Below are 20,928 nucleotides of genomic sequence, written 5' to 3' on the forward strand. Positions count from 1 at the left end.
TAAATTAACAAATATAAAAATTTATATTTTGTCTTCTTGCGTAACATAAAAAACTTTTATCTATAAATGTCTTAAAACTTTTAAGGCCGATTTCATTAACTGTAATTTAAAAAATAATCCCTGAAATTAACTTATCAAAAAACATAAACTTGAAAATCGGAGACGAAAGTGTTTCAAGTGGCTGTTTTCATTTATTTTGATCTAATTTATATGTAGAGTAAAGAAAATAAAGATTGTACCGAAAAAAAATCTAAAAATGTAACGTCATTCAAATAATCATGCCCCACAGTGTTTAGGAAATTCGATTATTTTGTTTCTTACCATCTTTCTCACTTTCACTATGTATAGAGTCATTTTCTATTTTTTGTTGCAATGCTTTTATTTCATCATCGTAACCAATCCATTCTGGAACAATACGCATAGCTGCTTGTAATTTAGCTTCTTTTGTCATTGGATTATTGCACTATAAGAGAAACACCAAATTAATAAAATTCTAACTTTCAATTTTGGCAATGTTTACCGTTAATTGTTGCGAAAAAAGGTTTTCTTTAAAAAAATGTAAACGTTACACATGAATATTATGTAATAAAAGTTTTGGTACAAAACACTTAGACAATAAAAATCGACCCGTATATGTAATCTAACTAGGCAAAGTAAAATAATCGACATTTAGCAATTTTCCGATTGAGTATTAAATTTAACTTAACTAAATCAGCTCTTTTTACTGCAATTTATTAAATTAATTTGACTATCTCTGAACGCAACAACTATATAAAAAAATTAATGAAAAAAATGTTATTAGAATTATAAATATTTCTTACCAAATCAATAGTCTTGGCATGTTTTTTTGATTTATCATCACACCATGTTTCACACCATAACCACTCTTGAGGTAATGATTTTATTGAAACTTGATGAATCATGTTATTTGGAAGATCCTGTTAGTGGATAATATTTAATAAATATTGATTAAATTGAATAAAATTAAATGTATGAATATGTTTTAGAGATTAACCTGATCCAAATTAGAAAGACTGTTAGGATCTTGACTGAGAGCTTGATATTGTCCTCTTAATCTATCTCCTGCTGCAATTCGACGAAAACGTTTTAAGTCGACAACATATAAAGCACTAATGTGATAGGAGCGACCTTGAAGATGAGTTCTCCAATATCCATGTTTCCAAAAACGAAAACCATCCATTTCTTTCCTACTGTCACAAAATGGAGTGTAAGCGTATGGTGATCCTCCTAAATCTATATTCACTAGTTCCTTCAAATCTGCCCTAACAACCTAGAAATTTAATATTGATTTAGATCTAATGGAATAACTAGAGGGTAAGGAGAAAAAAAAATACCTGATCAGCATCCACGAAAATGATTTTTTTTACATCAAGAGGAAATAGCACATCTAGGAACAAAATCTTATATCCCCAGATAGTTCTTTGTTTTTCTGTTTGTTGATGAAGCCAACGTGGCCATTTATATTGAACAAGTTCATATTCAAATCCATAGGTTTTTGACATTTCAGGAAGAAAATCCTTTAAAAAAAGTGTATCACATTTAAGTCATTTAGTATTTAAAATTTTACAAATGATATAAACTGAATAAATACTCAAAAAACAACTATTTTAATTAATTATATGCAATACATAATACTTACTTTTAAAGTAGGAGAAAGATAGTTTTTTAGAAACCAAAACTTGACAGGAGTTTTAGTGTGCTTAATAACACTCAACATCATAATTTTTATAAAACGTTCATATAAATGTCCAGATGCGAGAGAGAAAATGTTAATTTTTTCATCCTGTTCCTCACTTTCTTCATTTGTAAATGTCCTGTTGTGGAACATAATAAATAAGATAATAAGAAATTTCGTGCCAAATTAAATTTTAATAAAAAATATTCATGAGACTATCAACAAAGGAGAAATAAAGTGAATGATTTATGAAATATAATTATTTAAAATAGAAAACTATTCACGGTTGGCCTGAACTAAATTTTTTTCACAATTTCAGTAACTCTTAATTTTTTGCTGATTCTGAATTTATATTCGTTTTGCTTTATTTTAAAAGAAAAAAATCGGCGGAGGGCTATTAGAAAAAAATTGATTTGTTTAAAAAAACCGTGCTTTGCTTATTTTTGCGTTCTTTTTTATTGTAGTTTGTTTCAAACGTTTTACTTACTTCACGCTTAGTACTGTCAGTTACTTGTAATTTCTTTATTGTATTTCGCTAAAAAATGCCACATCCGGCTGTAACGCATGAGCAAAATCGTAATAAAGTGTGTTTATGGTGTACACTGTTTGTCAAATTAAAAACTTTTAGACCTATTAAATCCTATTTATGTTTTAAATACCCTAACGTTTATTAGACTGTTTAAAAAAATACAAACAAAATGAGTCTAACTGGCAACTCTGTAGCTCAGTTTTTAGTGATTAATATTGATTTCATTGTATATCCCTTAGGGGTCTTTACAATTTCCTCACAACTCTATTTAACTATTTGAACTCACAAACTCTTTAAAATTTCGGTTGTAGACCGACTTTTATTAGAAGCACTTGCATTTGCCTGGACTTTTGGCCAGGTGAAGGAAAACTAAAACTCAGTTTTTAGTATATTGTTAAAAAATTATTTTTCTCAAAAAGCCCTGCGTCGATTTTTTTGTCTTAAAATAATGCTAAAAAAATATAAATTCAGAATCAGGAAAAACATTTAGAGTTACTGAAAGTTTGAATAAAATTTAGTTCAGGCCAACCGTGTATTAAGAATTCAAAAAAATTTACATAGCATGATGTATGACTATACTAAGAGCACTATACTCAGGGAAGTCAGAAAATTTAATTAAAAGTCAGGAAACTTTTTAAAAATTTACCAAAAATAAACATTTTTATGAATTTTTAAAATTTTTCGCTGCAAGAAAAAGTTTATAATACCTACTAATAAATAAAATGTTTTTTATTATCTTAAAAATAGTTTAATATTTGATACTTTTAATTTTTTTAATATTGAATATTTATTAAAGAAAAGTTGGAAAAAGGTTCGGCCTGCGCCTCATTAATGTCCTTAAATCTGACATAACAGTATGTCGTCAGCTAACTGCAGAATTTTCACTCCTTGAGCCCTATATGGAATATTTTGGATTAGAGGATTTTTTATAAACAATTGCCATGTTAGCCAATTGTTTATTTACAATATACTAATCCAAAGTACTTCATATAGTGCTCGTTGCACGGAAGGAAATCTTGTTAGGATATTTAATAAATCTGAATAGAAATTTTGATATTTTTGTTTTTCAATTGCGAAACATTCTGGTTTGATAATAAAAGTTGGTATAGTTTTACGAATACCTTAAACTGAAAACATTTTACGAAAACTGAAATTATTATTTCTTAATTCAAATCTACAATTTTCGAATATTAAAAAAACTATAGGAAAAAACAGTATAGGAAGTAAACAGTCTAGCACTTTCTTATTTACTAAATTTAAACGAAAAACAAGAACTAACATTTCGTAATTTGCTAAAACTATACGAAAAAGCAGGAGCCGTGAAAAAAAGAAGAACGTCGAAACGAATGGCTCTTTTCTCAGGTTTTCTCTCCTTTTCTATTCGAGGGTAGTGGGGGTCTTTCTTAATACACACACATAACTGTTACGCTTTGATTGGCTTAAAATTATTCCTAACACATCCTAAAGACAATACGCATACATAAACGCAGAATAACGCAACGCATATAGATACATAATTCATGCTGAAATGAGAAATTCTGAACTTCTTTATATACTAAATAAGCAGATTTTTCTGCACTTGTGAGAAACTTAATATTACATTGTTAAATATTTAAAAATAAAAATAAAAATAAGTGACGCGACGCGAAGAAAGGTACCTAAGAAGCCAAACGGCAATTGTACAGGAGAGGGAAAAGAACAAGCGAGAACGCGGCGCAGAATTTCCGATATCTCTTACTCTCTCTCGTTTCCCACTACTAATTCGAGTTAGCGTCTGTGTATTCGGCCGTCTTCGGCAAGTAAAGAGAGATGCACCTCGTACACGTGCTTTCGTAGTGAGAGAGAACGGTGTAGTCAGCGCATCTCTCTCTAAATCACGAATACCGACCCGAACTTCAAGTGGCGCATGGTTACAGTGAGAGGGGAGCGTAGATATGTGTGCGTGAGGAAAAAGAGAATCAACTCTTAGCACGAATTGTTCATCTTTAAATCGTTATTACAAGAAAAGTATTAGATAAAAATTAATTTTGACTTCAGATAATTGAAAAGCAATCTTTAGTTTATCGAAAACAATCATAATCCGAAAATCGATTTTTGCCTTCTTAGGTACCTTTCTTTGCGTCGCGTCACAATTATTTATTAAGAAATAATAAAATATTTTATTACCTTTCAAAGAACAATTTTTATCATAAAATCATTTAATTTAATTATAGAAGCAAACTTATAACAAATATTCTATAATATTTAGAAAAAGAAATATTGAATAATTTAAAACAATTATTTATCAAAACTTTTTCTAGTCTATATATTGCAGAAATAAAAATTATATAAAAATTATGAGCAAACAAATAAAGTATTTTATTATTAAATATTAATTAAAATTATTTTTAATTCATATTGCAATATTAAAAATTATTTTAAAATCAGGATGTCCAGCAAGGCTTAAAGAAAAAAATTCCCTGACTTTTCTCTGACATTTTTTTTTTCGTGACTACTCGTTAGTGATCGGTCAAACCCGATCGGACTCACTCGCTTAACTTCGTCAAACTTCGGTGATTTTTGATATTTTTCTATCATTTTTTGAAAGAAAAAGTTTCTATTAGTATTATATGTAAATATAAGGGGCGATGTCCAATATAAGGAATAAAACTATTTTAACACCAATCCACTTTCTTATCGACTATATCAAAATGTAAAATGATTATACCAGTTAACGGAATTCTAAATACAGAAAATGAAATATTTTATTTTAATACTTGTTACAGGGCATATTAGAACTTAACATTTGGAGTTTTCATAATACAATTATGAATTTTGCAAAAACTATTCTAATTTTTGTTTCTAAATATATTAAACTTTATTATTTTTATTTTAGGCATTCTTAAAAAAAGTAACAAAAGTTATTACCACCCCAAAATCTGAAAAATCTTCCGCAATTGTAACTTAATATACTAAATATGAGTGTCAAAATATTAAATATCCTTACAAGATTTCTTTCCGTGTGGATGCGTAATTTTGTCAACTTTCATTAAGTAACGTCAGAATTACGATACCTTTATTCGTTTATAAGATATATAATTTTTATTAACATTAATTAATTAACTAAAAATTGTAAATATTATATAAGTAGAAAAAAAAATTTTTGTCATATATGTTTTCCAAATGTTTTTTTGTGCTCTTTCGATTGGTGAAAAAAAAATTCAAAATTTGACCCTTTTTTCTGAAAATCAAAAATTTGTTTGACTTTTTTTAAGTTTGGTCTTTTTTTAAAGATTTATTTATTTGTTTTTGAAAGTTAGAAATGTGCATTTTTACCTTAAAAAATATTGAGATGTCCTTTTTTGTAATTTTCAAGATATTAGTTAATTAATTAATTAATGTTAATAAAAAATTAAATATTTTATAAACGAATAAAGGTATCGTAATTCTGACATTACTAAATGAAAGTTGACAAAATTCCGCATCCAACGAGCCTTATATGAAGTACTTTGGATTAGTATATTGTTAATAAACAATTGGCTAACATGGCAATTGTTTATAAAAAGTCCTCTAATCCAAAATAGTCCATATAGGGCTCGTTATATGCGAATTTACGTCAGCTTTCAATTGGTACCTTCAGGATTTCAATAACTTTATTTATTTGTAAAGTATTTCATTTTTTATTAACATTAATTAATTAATTAATTAATATCTCGAAAATAACAAAAAAGGACATCTCAATATTTTTGTTGTAAAAATACACATTTTTATCTTTCAAAAAAAAAATAAATAAATAAAAAAAATAAAAAGGACCGAACTTAAAAAAAATTTCGAAAAAATGTTTAATTTTCAAAAAAAAGTCAAAATTTGAATTTTTGAAAATTTGTTTGCGCCATTTGAAGGAGCAGGAAAAACCCGTTTGAAAACATACAGAACAATTTTTTTTTCTTCTTTCTGTTTAAAAGTTACAAGTCTTCAAAAATTCACTGTTTAAATTTTTCAAAAAAATTCAACCCCCTCCCTCTACGACAGTTTTTGAAAAAACCTAACAATACTTGGTGGTTAAATTACTCAACCCTAGGGCTAAACTATGTGCAAGTTACAGTCCGATCCGATCACCTTTTTTCACTTAGTTCGCTGCAGGAATTTTATCCCCATAATATTGTTGCTGTTGGAGATACAATATTCCAAATTCAAGAAATATTGTCTAATGTGTTGACTAACAATCCAATGAGCTTTGAAAACTATGCAACTTTTTTAAAAGAAAAATGTAAATCACATGTAATTATAAATAATCTTTTTAATTTAAATGGTTTTGGATTATTATGCAATTGGAAAGACGGACAAATTAAAAGATTACTGTAATGTTGTCAAAAAAAATTGTTTTCTGTCAATTGTAATATTCTAATAATGAATTCAGCGAAGTGCCAATAGTGTACTAATCTTTCCATTAGTTTACTAGGCAGGTTACCTGAATCATGACACTGCTCAGTGTCCCTAACTAGGCTTAAGTCAGGGAAATTGAACGTAGCCCTTTACCCTCCGGTGTGGGGATAAACTTTACTAGTGTCGTCAGCCATGATTCAGGGAACCTTTTCGAGGTATAAAACTGATTAAATGTTTCTCTTATAGTTAAAGCTAGTTAAAAAAGCAAAATTTGAAAATTAATCGAATAAAACTAATAGTAGATTTTTTGAAACCTTTCCTATACAAATAATAATTGTTTACCGTTCAACATCAAACACAATTACAGCGTAATCGTTTCGAATGAGACCGACAAATAGTTCAACTCAAAAGGTGATGAAGTGCTTTCAAAATTTGAGATTGATAACAGAGTTGGAATCGTTCAGTTGGCCAAAAATTATGGATTCGCATTTGTCGTTCAACAAAGTGGAGCGCAATCATTTCGAGTGAGACTGACAAATAGATCACTATCAGAAAGTGGTGAAGTGATTTTAAAATCTGAGGTTAATAACAGAGTTGGAATCGTCTAGTTGGACAGAGATGATGGATTCGCATTTGTCGTTTAAGAAAATGTCGAAATCGTTGTTTATCCAAGGTTAAGACAGGATTATTATTAACAATCTGGTAGCGAATAAAGTGGAGGGTGCGGAAATGTCGAAGGAAGTTCAAGAAATTCCTGTCTTTCCATATCCGTTGATTTGGAAGAATGAGTCTCTCTCTTAGGATCCCCGTTTTGTTGAGGATTCTCCCCCTCCCTTTTAAGGATTATAAATTATTTATGCCTGCGTCATTAGTTAGCCGTAAAGCTTTAGACTCAGATATGGACATCGAGGTTTCTTCCCTTCACATTAGTTTAAAACTAAATGATAGCATTCGATCTTAAATCATTTCTATAAGGCGCCGTACTAACCAGGATGGAATCATTTCATCAAGGGTAGAATTTATATTCTCGGAAGTTTCCATCCCCGATTCTATCAGAATCAACACTGTGAAGCTTGGCTTGTTGATGCTTATTACACCCCCAAAAAGATGTTTTAAGTGTCAACGATATCGCCATTTTTGCCTCGTAGTGTAGAACAAAATTTCCCAGGTGCGAGTATTGCGCTAAGAATCACTTCACAAATGCATGCACTAATATAAATATGCTTGCGATGTGTGCTAATTTGCAATTTCTCCCCACTGTGCGGTCCAACCAAAACTCTATTCTTTGATACGGCTTTACGTTTCATCGCCTCGATACGCGGTCGGTATGTCGATGATTACGAGCGCACAAAATCCCTTCTTTTTTCTCACTTTGACTTTATTTGCCTTCTGAACAACCGCTAAGATCGCATCTACCCTTGACCGGCCCTTTCTAAAGCCGAATTTTGGAATTCAAAAATTATCACCAATACAAAGCTTTCTCTTCAGAAAGCAAAATACATAAGACATACAAAATGCCAATCTTTTTAGCCCACAAATTTTGAAAATGGCGAGTACAAATATAAAGGAAAATAACGGACTTCTCGAACGTTAAAAAAAATAAGTGGAGAGGCCCTTGCGTATCCTAAATAAAACGCTAATACTATTTTAAAATTATTTTAAAAGACTCGTTAATTAGCTTACCTGGAAATAGAATTCCAAATTCCAGAATTCTTATCATCATCTGACAATAAATCCATTTTAGCTTTGTCAGGTTTCTTTGAAACTTTTAATTTGAGAACGTGACTTCTTAAAGAACTTAAAAGAACTTTAACTTCATTTTTTTCATGAATTGTATCTTGACCGTCTACAGTTACAATGTCATAAATTTCAGAAGATCTTCCTTGTCTAAGTCGCAATATCCATTCACCAGGATTGGCTTTCAATTGGAAATATCCTAAATTTGCCATCACAATTGTATCAACCATCGTTGGAATTCTTTCAGTACCTAAATTTATTTGCAAACCCCGAGGTGGATTGCCTACTGTTGCTTCGAAACAATGTCCTTCAAGAAGCAAATGTTCCAACTCGAATTCACTGCAAAAGCACAATGATAAATAATTATTTAATAAAAATCATCCTGTCTCATTTGTTACCAACTGTAGAGCGGCGTTAGATTTTTATTTAATTGCTAATAATTATATCCAAAATTTCTTTAGTGATTATTCATTGTGTTGCCAATGCAGGATTTTGTTCTTGTCGATAGAATTAAATAATTATAAATTATTAATTAATAATTAATTATAAACTAAAATAATTCCTTGTGGCTGTTAAATGTTAAGAAGATTAAGAGAGATACACTTACCTATGGACGCCCATCGCAACATTATCCAGTTTAATATTGTCTAAATCGTAAACACTGCGAACAACTTCTACAAGCCAATTTTCAGGTGCATGAATATGTTGTGTTAAAAGTGAAGAACTTGGCAATTTTGTAAAAGTAGCTAGAGATCCCTTGATTTCCCCATCTACAGTAAACTGTACTTCTGGCTCTAGGACGAAACGATAAAAGCTGAAAAATTTAAAAAATATTTCACTCAAATTTAACTATTTGAAAATGTGATAATGTTAAAGGTGAATTCTCAATAAAACAATTCGTCTTATTTTTCTAAAGAAAAAAATACAATTCAGCTTTAAAGGAACGCCTACAGCATTCTCGAAACTTTGGGAAATTGAAAAATGAAAACTCTGTGCGTCCAAGATTTTTTCAATGTTTTTCTAAAATTTTAAATTACAATAACTGAAATTTATTTCAGTATGAATATGAACTGACATTTATAATTCAGATCAATTTATCTAATAATATGAGAAAAAAATCATAACGATTCAAACGACAATGCGATATATTGAAAAGTAATTTAAGATATTTGGAACTAACCTCTTGAGTGGCATATCACTGTTTTTTTCCAGACAATTTAGGAATATTTTTATATTAGAATTTAGAGACTTCTGAAGTACATCTAAAATGGCGCTTAACTTTTGAGCTCCTCTTGAAACTGGATCAACAATTGCGACTATGTTGAAAGCTACCTCATCGGATACAGGTGCTGCAATCTTTATAGCACTAAAAAAATAAATTAAACATGTGTATATAATACAAAATGAAGAGTTATAAATTAAAAAAGGGAACTATATTAATCACCTACATTCAAGAATGGCAACTGTTTCTAGGAGCATATTCTGTTTTTTTTAATTCCGCTTTAAAATTTTTTTTTTTAAAGATTTTTATCTCGACCTAGGTTTGTGTTCAGAACGAAAATTAAAATTTGATATCAAAAAAGCAGGTGAATTTACTAACCGGAGATAGGAGGATCTAAGGGAAAATAATTGATGATGATGGAAGTTTGATCGCAAAAAATACTTATCTATATTCAATCAGTTGTGTTTAATTTATTTTTAAAATTCTTCTTTAAAATATATTTACCTGTGTTCGTCACCATTGAACATTACGTTGTATCGACTTCGAGTTTGTGGTCTCGATACAAGAAGGGATGAAATTTTCATTATCACATCGTCAGTTACTTCATTTTCTCCTTCAAAAAATAATAATATCTTATATTTGCTTTTTGTTAAAACCATTTTTTAAAAATTCAAAATGGCAGATCCAATATGGTTGTCAACAGTTTTTGAAAGTTTAGAGATTGAGTTAAAAAAATTTTCTAGGTCTTCTCACTTTATAATTATTAAATAATATCTTACTCTATTAAGACATTTCAAAAATAAATAATTTAGAGTTCATTTTCATAATATTAAAAAAAGGGTGAAATTGAAAAAATTAAAGAATAAAATTAATAAATTTCATTTTACCATAATCGTCATCGTCTTCTTCAAGAAAATTGTTTTTCGTTAAAATATTAAACAGTTTTTCACCGTAAGTATTCTGACTGAATCTTTCTAAAAGAGAGAAATCTTCAGTTGTGAATTCCTCATTTTCATCAAAGGGTCCAATTAATCGACCGTTACATATGACCGACTTTTGTCTTGGAGAAAGCTTTAATACGTGCTTTGCATAATGACTGTGTACATTTTTAATGCCCCATAAAAATGTCGTGTCTTTTAACAAATTTAATATTGATTCGTCCTGTGGAAAAGTATAGATATTAGAAAAATAAAACTTAGCATATCCAAAAATTGCATAACAATTACCTCTATCTCATAATTATTTTCTTCTATTTGTGTTACAATTTCATCTTTGATTAAATTTCGTAAGAAATTTATTGCCTTTTCTTGAGGTAATATATTGATAGCAGCTATTGCTATTACGTTAATAGAAGATTTCGATAATTCCTTATTAGCACTGTTTATTATAATTGAAGCTCTGGTGTGGGCATTCCCTTCCTTTAAATATAAATAAATATTAATCATATTTTAACTTAAATATCTAGGCATTTTTTTTAAATAATTAAACTCTTTACCAAATATTCGAGTGTTTCAGTGAGCAGCTTTCTACCTTCTGCCTCTTCAAGATCGAGAACAATCCACAAAGAATATAAATGTCGAGTAGTTCTTTTTCGAGGAACATAAAGATATCGTGAATTTTCCATAAACCAAGCAGAAGCATCTTCTGTGCTCCATTTTATAATTTCTGTATTCTTAGGGACATTTCCATTAAGATTCAGCCACATATCCTTGTCCATTTTAAGCACTCGTTCATTTAATCTGGGCATCACATTTGGTAAGTTCATTAAATATTTAACTATATCATCTCCATCAGTTACTTCACGTTTGTATATGGCCTTTTGAATCGATGGTGTTTGAGTCATTACTGTTGATAAAACAGCCTCTTCAAAGGAATCGGAATGTAGTTGGCTTGAGGAAAGAGGCACTCCATTTAATAGTGCCTGTGGAAATGTTTTAAATCCCGTACGTTTCACAAAATCATAAGCTAAATGTCGACCCACATCGTATTCAGATTCTTCACTTAAAATATAATTAACATCTGCTTTTGAATCTCTGTCTTTTATTGCCTTCTTTATATCATTAACTTCTGCTCCATTTGGCCCGATAAAATTTCTCAACTAAAATTAGTATACAAAAAATATTTTTATAAATGATTAAGAAAACGCTTTAAAATTAATTAAATCATTAAAAATGTACGTATTAAGTATTAAAAAACAATGAATTAGTATTTTTAAAAAACAATTTTAAATATTATTATATACTTACATTGGATAAAAAGTAAAGAGCTTCTTTAGGCTTTTTTTGGCTATCAACAAAATAATGAAAGGCATTATTTACTGCAATACTTGGATCTTGGAGTCCAGTGATGGAAGTATTATAATTCATAACAAATACAAAACCAATACGAAGAGGAGTGTAATGTGAATAAAGAGATTCAACAAGAGAAAAAAGAGCCATTGAATCTGAATCCAGGGGATCAATTATTAAAACTAAATTGTACAAATTGCGACGAATTCTTCTCAGCATTCCAGGAAAAGTTGGACGTAAAAGCTCTGTCAAATATACTGGCCAATTTTTATACTGTGAGTCTTTTTCAATGTCATTTACCCATATGATAGCTGAATCTCTTATATCTATTGCAAAATCCTGATTATCTGCATCAGTTGATGAATCCAAATGTAGAAGTTTTTGAATTTTCTTATTGCTGAACCCTAAAATGTTTAAGACGTAAGATTAAAAGTAAACTGTAAAAAATTTTGAGAGTTAATATCAACCGGAGTTGGAGTACAATTTTTACAGTTAAAAATCAATTCCGAAAGTGAGTTAACCCCTTCACAGCCGAGACCCAAATCTCATAAGTGGGCTCAAAATGTCACCAACATTTTTAAAAACTAAAATTTGCGCAATCAAGTATACTATTGTATTTGAGGTCGCTGATTACGAATCTTCCATCAGATTTTGAAAATTCAAAATGGCGGATCCAATATGGCGGACAACTTTTTCAAAATTTGATCGGTTTCGTTTGAAACTTGATACTCGGGGGTTTTTGAGGTCGCTGATTACGAATCCGATGTCAGTTTTTCAAAATTTAAAATGGCGGATCCAATATGGCAGACGACACAGGAACAACGCAATGACGAAAACAATTGACAGTCAATCGCCTTCAACGAAAAAGACAGTGACAGTACTGTACAGACAATAACAAACGGGAATCGAGACTGTAAAAAACAATTGCTAATCGATTTAGTAAAACAGAGATGAGACAATTTTTGAAAGTGAAAAGAAGCATAAAAATAACACATTCGACACAGAAACAACGCAATGACGAAAACAATTGACAGTCAATCGCCTTCAACGAAAAGACAGTGACAGTACTGTACAGACTATGACAAACGTGAATCAAGACAGTAAAAAACAATCCGCCATTTTGAATTTTCAAAATTTTGGAAAACTGGCATCTGATTTGTAATCCGCGACACCGAAAACCCCCGAGTAATAAGTTTCAAGCGAAACCGATCAAATTTTGAAAAAGTCGTCCGCAATATTGGATCCGCCATTTTAAATTTTTAAAATTTTAAAAACTGACTTCGGATTCGTAATCAGCAACCCCGAAAACCCCCGAGTAACAATTTTGGGACAAATATGTCTGTTTATATAGCCACAAATCAGCTTGCGTGTATACACGTCATCGACAGTTTGAGCCCACTTATGCCATGACGTGTATACACGTCATTGACTGTGAAGGGGTTAAGGGTAAAAGTCACAAAGTAAAAGACCAAGAGATTCTTCGTTGTCCTTTTCTCCCAATAGTACTCGCGAACAAAATCAATCCAACAACAATTTAATGAATACAATTTTGAAAATTAAATAAAAAACTGAAGATAATTGAGGACCCCGATTCTATAAGGAGACTTACGTTTGAGGCAGCCGCCTTGCAACCAGTCTGGTGGTTCAAAAATGGAAAAAAATAAAATTCAAATTTTTAAAAACGCTATCATGTAGGAAATGAAAATCCGCACCTTTTTTTCCTTTGAGATTTTTTTATAAAACGAATATTAAAATTAATAGAGGTAAAAAAGGAGAAAATTTTTTTACGATAATTTAATGGACTTTTAAAACATAACTCGTCGTAATTTTGCCAAATATTAATGGATTTTTTTTTGAAATTTGGTGCATTTTATTCAGTTTATACTATTAAAGACGACAATCATAAAAAAATCAAGAAAATTGTTATTATTTAATATTAAATAATAATAAAGTTTTAATTTTGAAAATATGTGTTTTTCAACCTTCTACTGAAAAAGTTATCGAGGGAATTTTCATTCTGGAAAAACTTCTGGCGTCAAAGTTTTTCCTTACATATTAAAGAAGTATTTCTAAACGTTTGGAATTAATTCTATAAAAAATAAAGAAGTTATAAGGAAAATAGTGAAAAACTATTTTTCCTTATACTGCAGCAGTAGCCATGACACCTCAGAAGGTGTATTGCAAAGCACAAATTATATTCTTTTCAGATAAATTGCAGTAATATTATTTGATTTTTAATTAAGAATCCACATGGAATCCCATATGGTTTTCAACATTAATACATTTATGTAAAATTTTATATAAGGAAATCTTTAGGATTTCATATGATATTTTTTATACGTTTTAATGTTGGTAATTATGAAGGAAATGGATATGAGAAATTGATGAAAAAACATGTAAGAAATTATATAAGAATCCACATGAATTCCTATGTAGAAATTACATTACATTTTTTAAAATAGCATCTTTTTGTGAGAATTTTGAAAAAAATTGATCTCATTTGGATAACAAGAAAAAAAGTTACATGGTTTTTTTTAAAAAAATGACATAAATTTTTAATTAGAGATATCTCAAAAAATTTTGAAAATTTTGAAAAATTATTTGTGGCTTTCATTCTGTACAAATAAAGGAACATATTCACAAGGTTTCAATAAAATTGCTCCAATCATCAAAAATTCTTGTGATTACATCCCATGGAATTGCTCATAACGAAGATAATCTATTTGTTTTCATATTTTTAGTTGCAAAAACTAAATTTCAAAAAAATAAAACCTATTCTAAAAATATTATTAAATTTTTTGGCACTGATATATCAAACAAGAAGTCTTAATAACCCAGCAAATGAAAACTAATTCAGTTAAATTGAAATGAATACACCCTGACGGGCTTCAGTGAATCCCGCTTAGCGACAAATTTGAATTGGAACTATGTTGCAATTCTCCTAAATTCGACAAAGCTGTATTCAACTTCCAAACTCTCTATTCGCACTAATTCAATGAACAAACTTTTGAGCTTTAATTTTTTTCAAATCGTCAGCACAAATTGGGACGCATGAATATGCACCACATGTCAATTAACCGAACAGTTATTTACCCGAAATGCAATTAACCGAATTGTCATTTGACAGAATTGACCTATAACCGACACGTCAATTAACCGCCAAGTCAAGTTACAGAATTGTTATTTAACCGACACGCCAATTAACAGAATTGTCGTTTAACAGAAAATTAAATTAACCGACTCGTCAGTTAACAGAATCAGCATTTAAACGACACGTCAATTAACAGAAATGCCAATTAACCGACATGTTAGGAAACAGAATTGTAATTTAATCGTAACGTCAGTTAACCGACATGTCATATTATCGACCCGTCAATTAACAGAGTTGTCATTAAACCGAAAAGTCAATTAACCGATACGTCATTTAACAGAATTGTCTTTTAACCGAAATGTCATTTAACCTACACCATTTTAGTATGTGAGTACACTTTCTTTGAGTATATGGTTTTGTCGGTAAAGTAAACCTAGAGGGCACTATAATATAAGAAAGTGTGCAGATCTCCCTCTAGGTTTACTTTACCGACAAAAATATATACTCAGTAGAAAGTGAACTCACATTCTAAAATGGTGTCGGTTTAATGACATTTCGGTTAAACGATAATTCTGTTAAATGACGTGTCGGTTAAATGATATTTAGGTTAAATGACTTTTCGGTAAAATGACAATTCTGTTAATTGATATTTCGGTTAACTGACATTTCGGTTAATTTACTTTTCTGTTAAATGACAATTCTGTTAACTGGCGAGTCTCTTATTTGGCGAGATGGTTAAATGGCATTTCTGTTAAATGGCATGTCGGTTTATTGACATTTCTGTTAATTGACGTTTCGGTTAAATGACAATTCTTTTACTTGACTTGGCGGTTAAAGGACAATTCTATTGTCTGGCAATTCGGTTATTTGAAATTTTGGTAATATGTCAATTCGGTTGAACGACAATTCTGTTAATTGTCAATTCAATCAACTGACTTTTCGGTTCAATGACAATCGGTTAAGTCACGTTTCGGTCAAATGACAATTCGGTTAATTGGCTCTTTTGTTAATTGCATTTCGGTTAAATGACTGTTCGGTTAATTGACATGTGGTGCATAATCATTCGTCCCCACAAATTCAAAAGACGAGTCGGTCATTTTGTTTGAATTCTCAACCGATGAAAACTTATTGGTACGAATTGAATTGAATATATAAATTGCTTCACTGAATCTTGCTTAGATACAAATACGAATTGGACCTTGCCAAAAAAGTTAATTCATTTCAATTCATCTGAATTAGTTTTTTACTGGGACAGCTCGTCGTCATCAAACTGTTCCTCATCTGTCAAAATGCTCACTGAATGTATATGAACCGTTCACTGGAAAAACGTTTGCTGTATTTTAAAAAACTGTTCCTACCGTATTATTTATCATATGAAGTATAATAATCAATTAAAATTGTTGTATAATAATCATTTTCAAGTTTTAATTCGAATTTTAAACTACGCGCCGGCCGAATGTCGTGACGCAGTTTACTAATAATGCGTAGTTTAAAATTCGAAATAAAACTTTAAAATGATTAGTAAATCAACAATTTTAATTAATTATTATACTTTATATGATAAATAATACGATAGAAACAGTTTTTTAAAATACGTTTTTCCAACGAACGGTTTATAATGTCATGTAAAACCTTCGTTATTTCAAATATAAGATTTATTTATAAATTTTGAATAAAGACTATATGAAAGTAACAAATAATTATTATTTGTGACATATGTATTCAACTTTTTCTGACTAAAAACAATTATTTGTTGAATTCTTCATTCGATGTTTCGAAAAACGGCTTTAGTCTTTCTATGTTTGTTAACTTTTTAAATTAATAATAATACATAAATCTTTGCTCTTACTATGAAATTTTGTTGACTAGTAGTATACCTTTGTAGTAGAAAAGGAAATATGGATAATAATGCATTAAATCTCTTATAACTTATAAATGAATCCTTAATTTAAGTTTTCACAAAATGTCTAAAATCGACTTAAGCCGTTTTTCCAGCGAAAGGATCATATCAAAAAAATTTTTTCTTTTTTTAGAATTTATAGCACCAAAAAGATCTCAAGAAAAAATTATGCAATTGTCCTACATTCATATTAATGATTTTGAAATGAGTAAAGGGCCACGTGCTTATTTCTTTTCTCCACTTATGCTAATTTCGGGGGGAACCAATCAGGTGGGAAAAATCACCCCTACAAGGAAGAACCTTGCTTCGCGAAGACACTTTTACTTAATTAATCAAACTCTTGTTTGTTAATTCAGTGCTGTCGTTTTGTTTTCTTTTCAAATTCATTTTTATTTTTTGGCTACAGAAGTGAAGTTGGTGCAGTTTTTTATTTTTTGACTTTTTGTTTTCTGTGGTTTTGAAAAAACTTTGTACTGTTTTTGTGCTGCAGAGCGGTTATTGTTCTCTCAATTGTACTACAATTGTACATCTAATGGAAGCAGACAGCACTATTCACTCGGAGGAGGATTTGGAGATAGTTGAAATTCTTCAACTCTCCGAATCTGATGAGGAGATGCGGGATGTGGGTGATCTCGAGGACTTTCTGTTGGCGTATTCCGATGAAGAAATTCCAGTCCCCGCCAACCCCAACCCCTCGACCAGCTCAAATTCCTTAAGTATTGAGGTAATTGACTGGTCGGATACTGAAAACGGGGATATGGACATCGAGGAGACACCTCAAGACCCATCATCGCCAGCGGAGAGTCTATCCGACTCCGAAGATGATACGGTGGAGTTGAAGGCTCCCTCTATACCAACACCTCCACCCTGGAACCCGCCAGAGCCCGATAATGAAGGACCGGACGCAATCAGGGGACCACCGGAAGAAGTCCAAGTCCGATTTGAGGAAGACCCCATCTGGGACCCAATCTGCCCTTTCCTATCCGCTCTAGTCTGGCTCAAGCAGTATAAACCGGGCATGATTCGTGCTATACAGGAGGTAGCTGTCCGTTATAGTCATCGCGACGACGCGGAATGTCCTCCATGATGGCGAACGGACCTAGCAGGGAGAGTGTCACTGCCAAGCGAACTCCAGGATAGGCCGCTGACAGAACCAACGACCAGACTATCCAAACCGAAATCCACATAGTGGAAGCAGGGGTGCAGGTGGATTTGTTGGCAGCTGTCCCAAAGGAGACTGCCGCACTTGGGTCATCTACAGCACCGATGGACCTCGACTAAGTTTCTTCGGCTTTGGAGGATGCACCGGAAACGGTGGATCCGTTTGACCCATTCCCGAAGCCAAGGTTCCGGCCTGAGGAACCTCTGTGGTTGTCCGGCTCGGAAAACTTTAAAAATATTAATTATTAAAAGTTGGTGGTTTACAATGAGATTTCGTAAACTTAATTTTTTCAATTTTTTTAAAAACGTTATTGAAAAAATATTAAAAATTAGATGTTGAAACTCATCAAAAACATAAATCACATTATTCTAAGAACAAGAACCAATGAATTATAACAAGAATTTATTATTTTTATATGATATATAATTTTTTAAAAAAATTTCTTTAAAGAATTACAAATTTTTTTTTACTTATAACTTTTTTGTCGGTGCTCCGAAAAATTTGAGGTTTTGCACTTAGATTTTTAATAATATTCTTTACCTTCTATTAAAATCTCACGAAGGTATTTTGCTTCGTTTTAGAGATATTTATTTTCAAAATTTTTTTATTCAAAAAGATTAGTTAAAAACTTAAAGTTAACTAACCAATTTCAAACTACTTCATTTTGTATAAAAATATATTAAAATGTAGGGATTTCAAATTGGTCAGTTAACTTTAAGTTTTTTAATTAACCTTACAAGAATAAAAAATTTTGAATTAATACCTCTAAAACGAAGCAAAATACCTTCATGAGATTTTAATAGAAAGTAAAGAATATTATTAAAAATCTAAGTGCAAACCTCAAATTTTTCGGAGCACCGACAAAAAAGTTATAAGTAAAAAAAAATTTTGTAATTCTTTCAAGAAAATTTTTTTAAAAATTATATATCATATAAAAATAATAATTTCTTGTTATAATTCTTTTTTTCTTGTTTTTAGAATAAAGTGATTTATGTTTTTGATGAGTTTCAACATCTAATTTTTAATATTTTTTCAATACCGTTTTTAAAAAAATTGAAAAAATTAAGTTTACGAAATCTCATTGTTAACCATCTACAGTTGATAATTAATATTTTTAAAGGGAATAAAATTTTTACCAAAATATTATGGATAATGAACTCAGGGAATCATCGAGTTTCATATACTATATATAAAAACTAGATTTTTTAAAAATTTGGTTGCAACCACTTTTAGACGAAATTCAGTGGACTGACCCCGAGACTGACCCTATTATTGAGAGTAAAATTAAAAAAGCTGTTTATTTTTCCAAATTGGTATTTTCTCAGAGAAACTTGAGAATCCACGTTTTTCGGATAATGTACCATCGGACCGTAATTTTATTCTATTAAATATGACGAGTCGATCGTGGTAAGGATCACTGCATCCATCGAATGCTTGTTACATTATTTATTTATTGCACTCAAAGCCTGTGATTGACAAGGGACCCCGCACTTTTTACATTGAAAATGGCTTTCACCCAAATCTTTTGAAACTCTGTAGTTTTGTAGTTTAAGGCTTCCTGAACAAAAAATCCTTATGCCAAAATTCAATCCTATGAGTAGTTTTTTAGCTACAGAACTTTAAGGGGGTAGTCTGGTGTTTCGATGCCTTTTTGGGAGCTTATTTCAGAATTTTTTTTATTATAAAATAAAATATAATCACACCAAATCTTTTTACTTCGTTTTATTCTAATCATGAAGTGTTGAAAAAAATTATAATCGATTATTTTTTACTAGATTTTGTTATTTATATTTAATATTAATGTTTATAACAAAAAAAATGCTGGCGCAGATGATTTACAAAAATCTATCCGACCGATTGCTCCAATTTTTTTACAGCTTATTCTACACAAGCATGGCTCTGGCCCGTACTAGAATAAAACATTTTTGTTAATAAATAACAAAATAGGGGACTATGTAAGCAAAAAGATTCAAAAATTGTCTCTTTTTTATTGACAAAAAGTTAAAAATAAAAAAAGTTATCATTAAAATTGCGTAATTCTAGTACGGGCCACAGCCATACTTGAGTAAAATAAGCTAAAAAAAATAGGAGCAATCGGTCGAACAGATTTTTGTAAATCACCTGCACCAGCATTTTTTTGATATAAACATTAATATTAAATATAAATAACAATGTCTAGTAAAAAATAATCGATTATAATTTTTTTCAACACTTCAAGATGAGAATAAAACGATGTTAAAAGATTTGGTGTGATTATATTTTATTTTATAATAAAAATAAATTCTGAAATAAGCTCCTAAAAAAGGCCTTAACATCAGACTACCCCCTTAAAGTTAAAAAATAATAACGTAAAAATAATGTATTTATGAATGTTTTCTTTTTCACAAGTGAATCAAAATCGTTCAAAATCTGTTAATAAGGGGTTTTCGGGGTCGCTGAGTACGAATCTAAGCTCAGAATTTCGGAATTCAAAATGGCGGATCCAATATGGCGGACGCGGTTTCGAAAAATCACTTGAATTCACTTCAAAATCATTACTAGGGGTTTTTGGGGTCGCTGAGTACGAATCTGTGCTCAGAATTTCAGAATTCAAAATGGTGGATCCAATATGGTGGACGTGGTGCCGTAATTTTCCCCAAATCTCAAATGTCATAATATTCATTTGACATAAAACCAGTTGACATAACCAATATTTGTCATAATTTTTTTGGTCATAATTTTACTTTAGCATAAATTTTAATTGACATACTAATTATTCAGCATAATTCGCATTTGACAGAATGTTTATTTAGTATAAGTTATATTCGGTATAACTTTCAATTGTCAAAATTTTTATTTGGCATAATATACATTTGTCATAATCTTTATTTGACATAATTTTCATTGATCATAATTTTAATTTGGCATAATTATCATTCATCATAAAATGTATTTGATA

General features: G+C 30.3%; 1 protein-coding gene across 1 annotated transcript in view; it reads right to left on the reverse strand.

Moving 5' to 3' along the window:
• Positions 1-20,928, reverse strand: part of LOC127277850 (UDP-glucose:glycoprotein glucosyltransferase) — a 44,846-nt gene that overhangs the window by 210 nt on the left and 23,708 nt on the right. The window contains exons 8-20 of the mRNA XM_051299240.1: positions 11,796-12,241; positions 11,045-11,647; positions 10,776-10,967; positions 10,437-10,710; positions 10,054-10,162; positions 9,508-9,693; positions 8,935-9,141; positions 8,274-8,666; positions 1,661-1,835; positions 1,356-1,538; positions 1,016-1,291; positions 822-938; positions 322-463 (exon numbers count right to left, since the gene is read on the reverse strand). Coding sequence (XP_051155197.1) covers positions 322-463; positions 822-938; positions 1,016-1,291; positions 1,356-1,538; positions 1,661-1,835; positions 8,274-8,666; positions 8,935-9,141; positions 9,508-9,693; positions 10,054-10,162; positions 10,437-10,710; positions 10,776-10,967; positions 11,045-11,647; positions 11,796-12,241 — 3,303 coding nt within the window. The remainder of the gene's footprint in view (positions 1-321; positions 464-821; positions 939-1,015; positions 1,292-1,355; positions 1,539-1,660; positions 1,836-8,273; positions 8,667-8,934; positions 9,142-9,507; positions 9,694-10,053; positions 10,163-10,436; positions 10,711-10,775; positions 10,968-11,044; positions 11,648-11,795; positions 12,242-20,928) is intronic.

Source organism: Leptopilina boulardi, unplaced genomic scaffold, assembly GCF_019393585.1.
Source record: "Leptopilina boulardi isolate dan_hultmark-lab unplaced genomic scaffold, ZJU_Lbou_2.1 LbouV2_187, whole genome shotgun sequence".
NCBI classification, from domain to species: Eukaryota; Metazoa; Arthropoda; class Insecta; order Hymenoptera; family Figitidae; genus Leptopilina; species Leptopilina boulardi.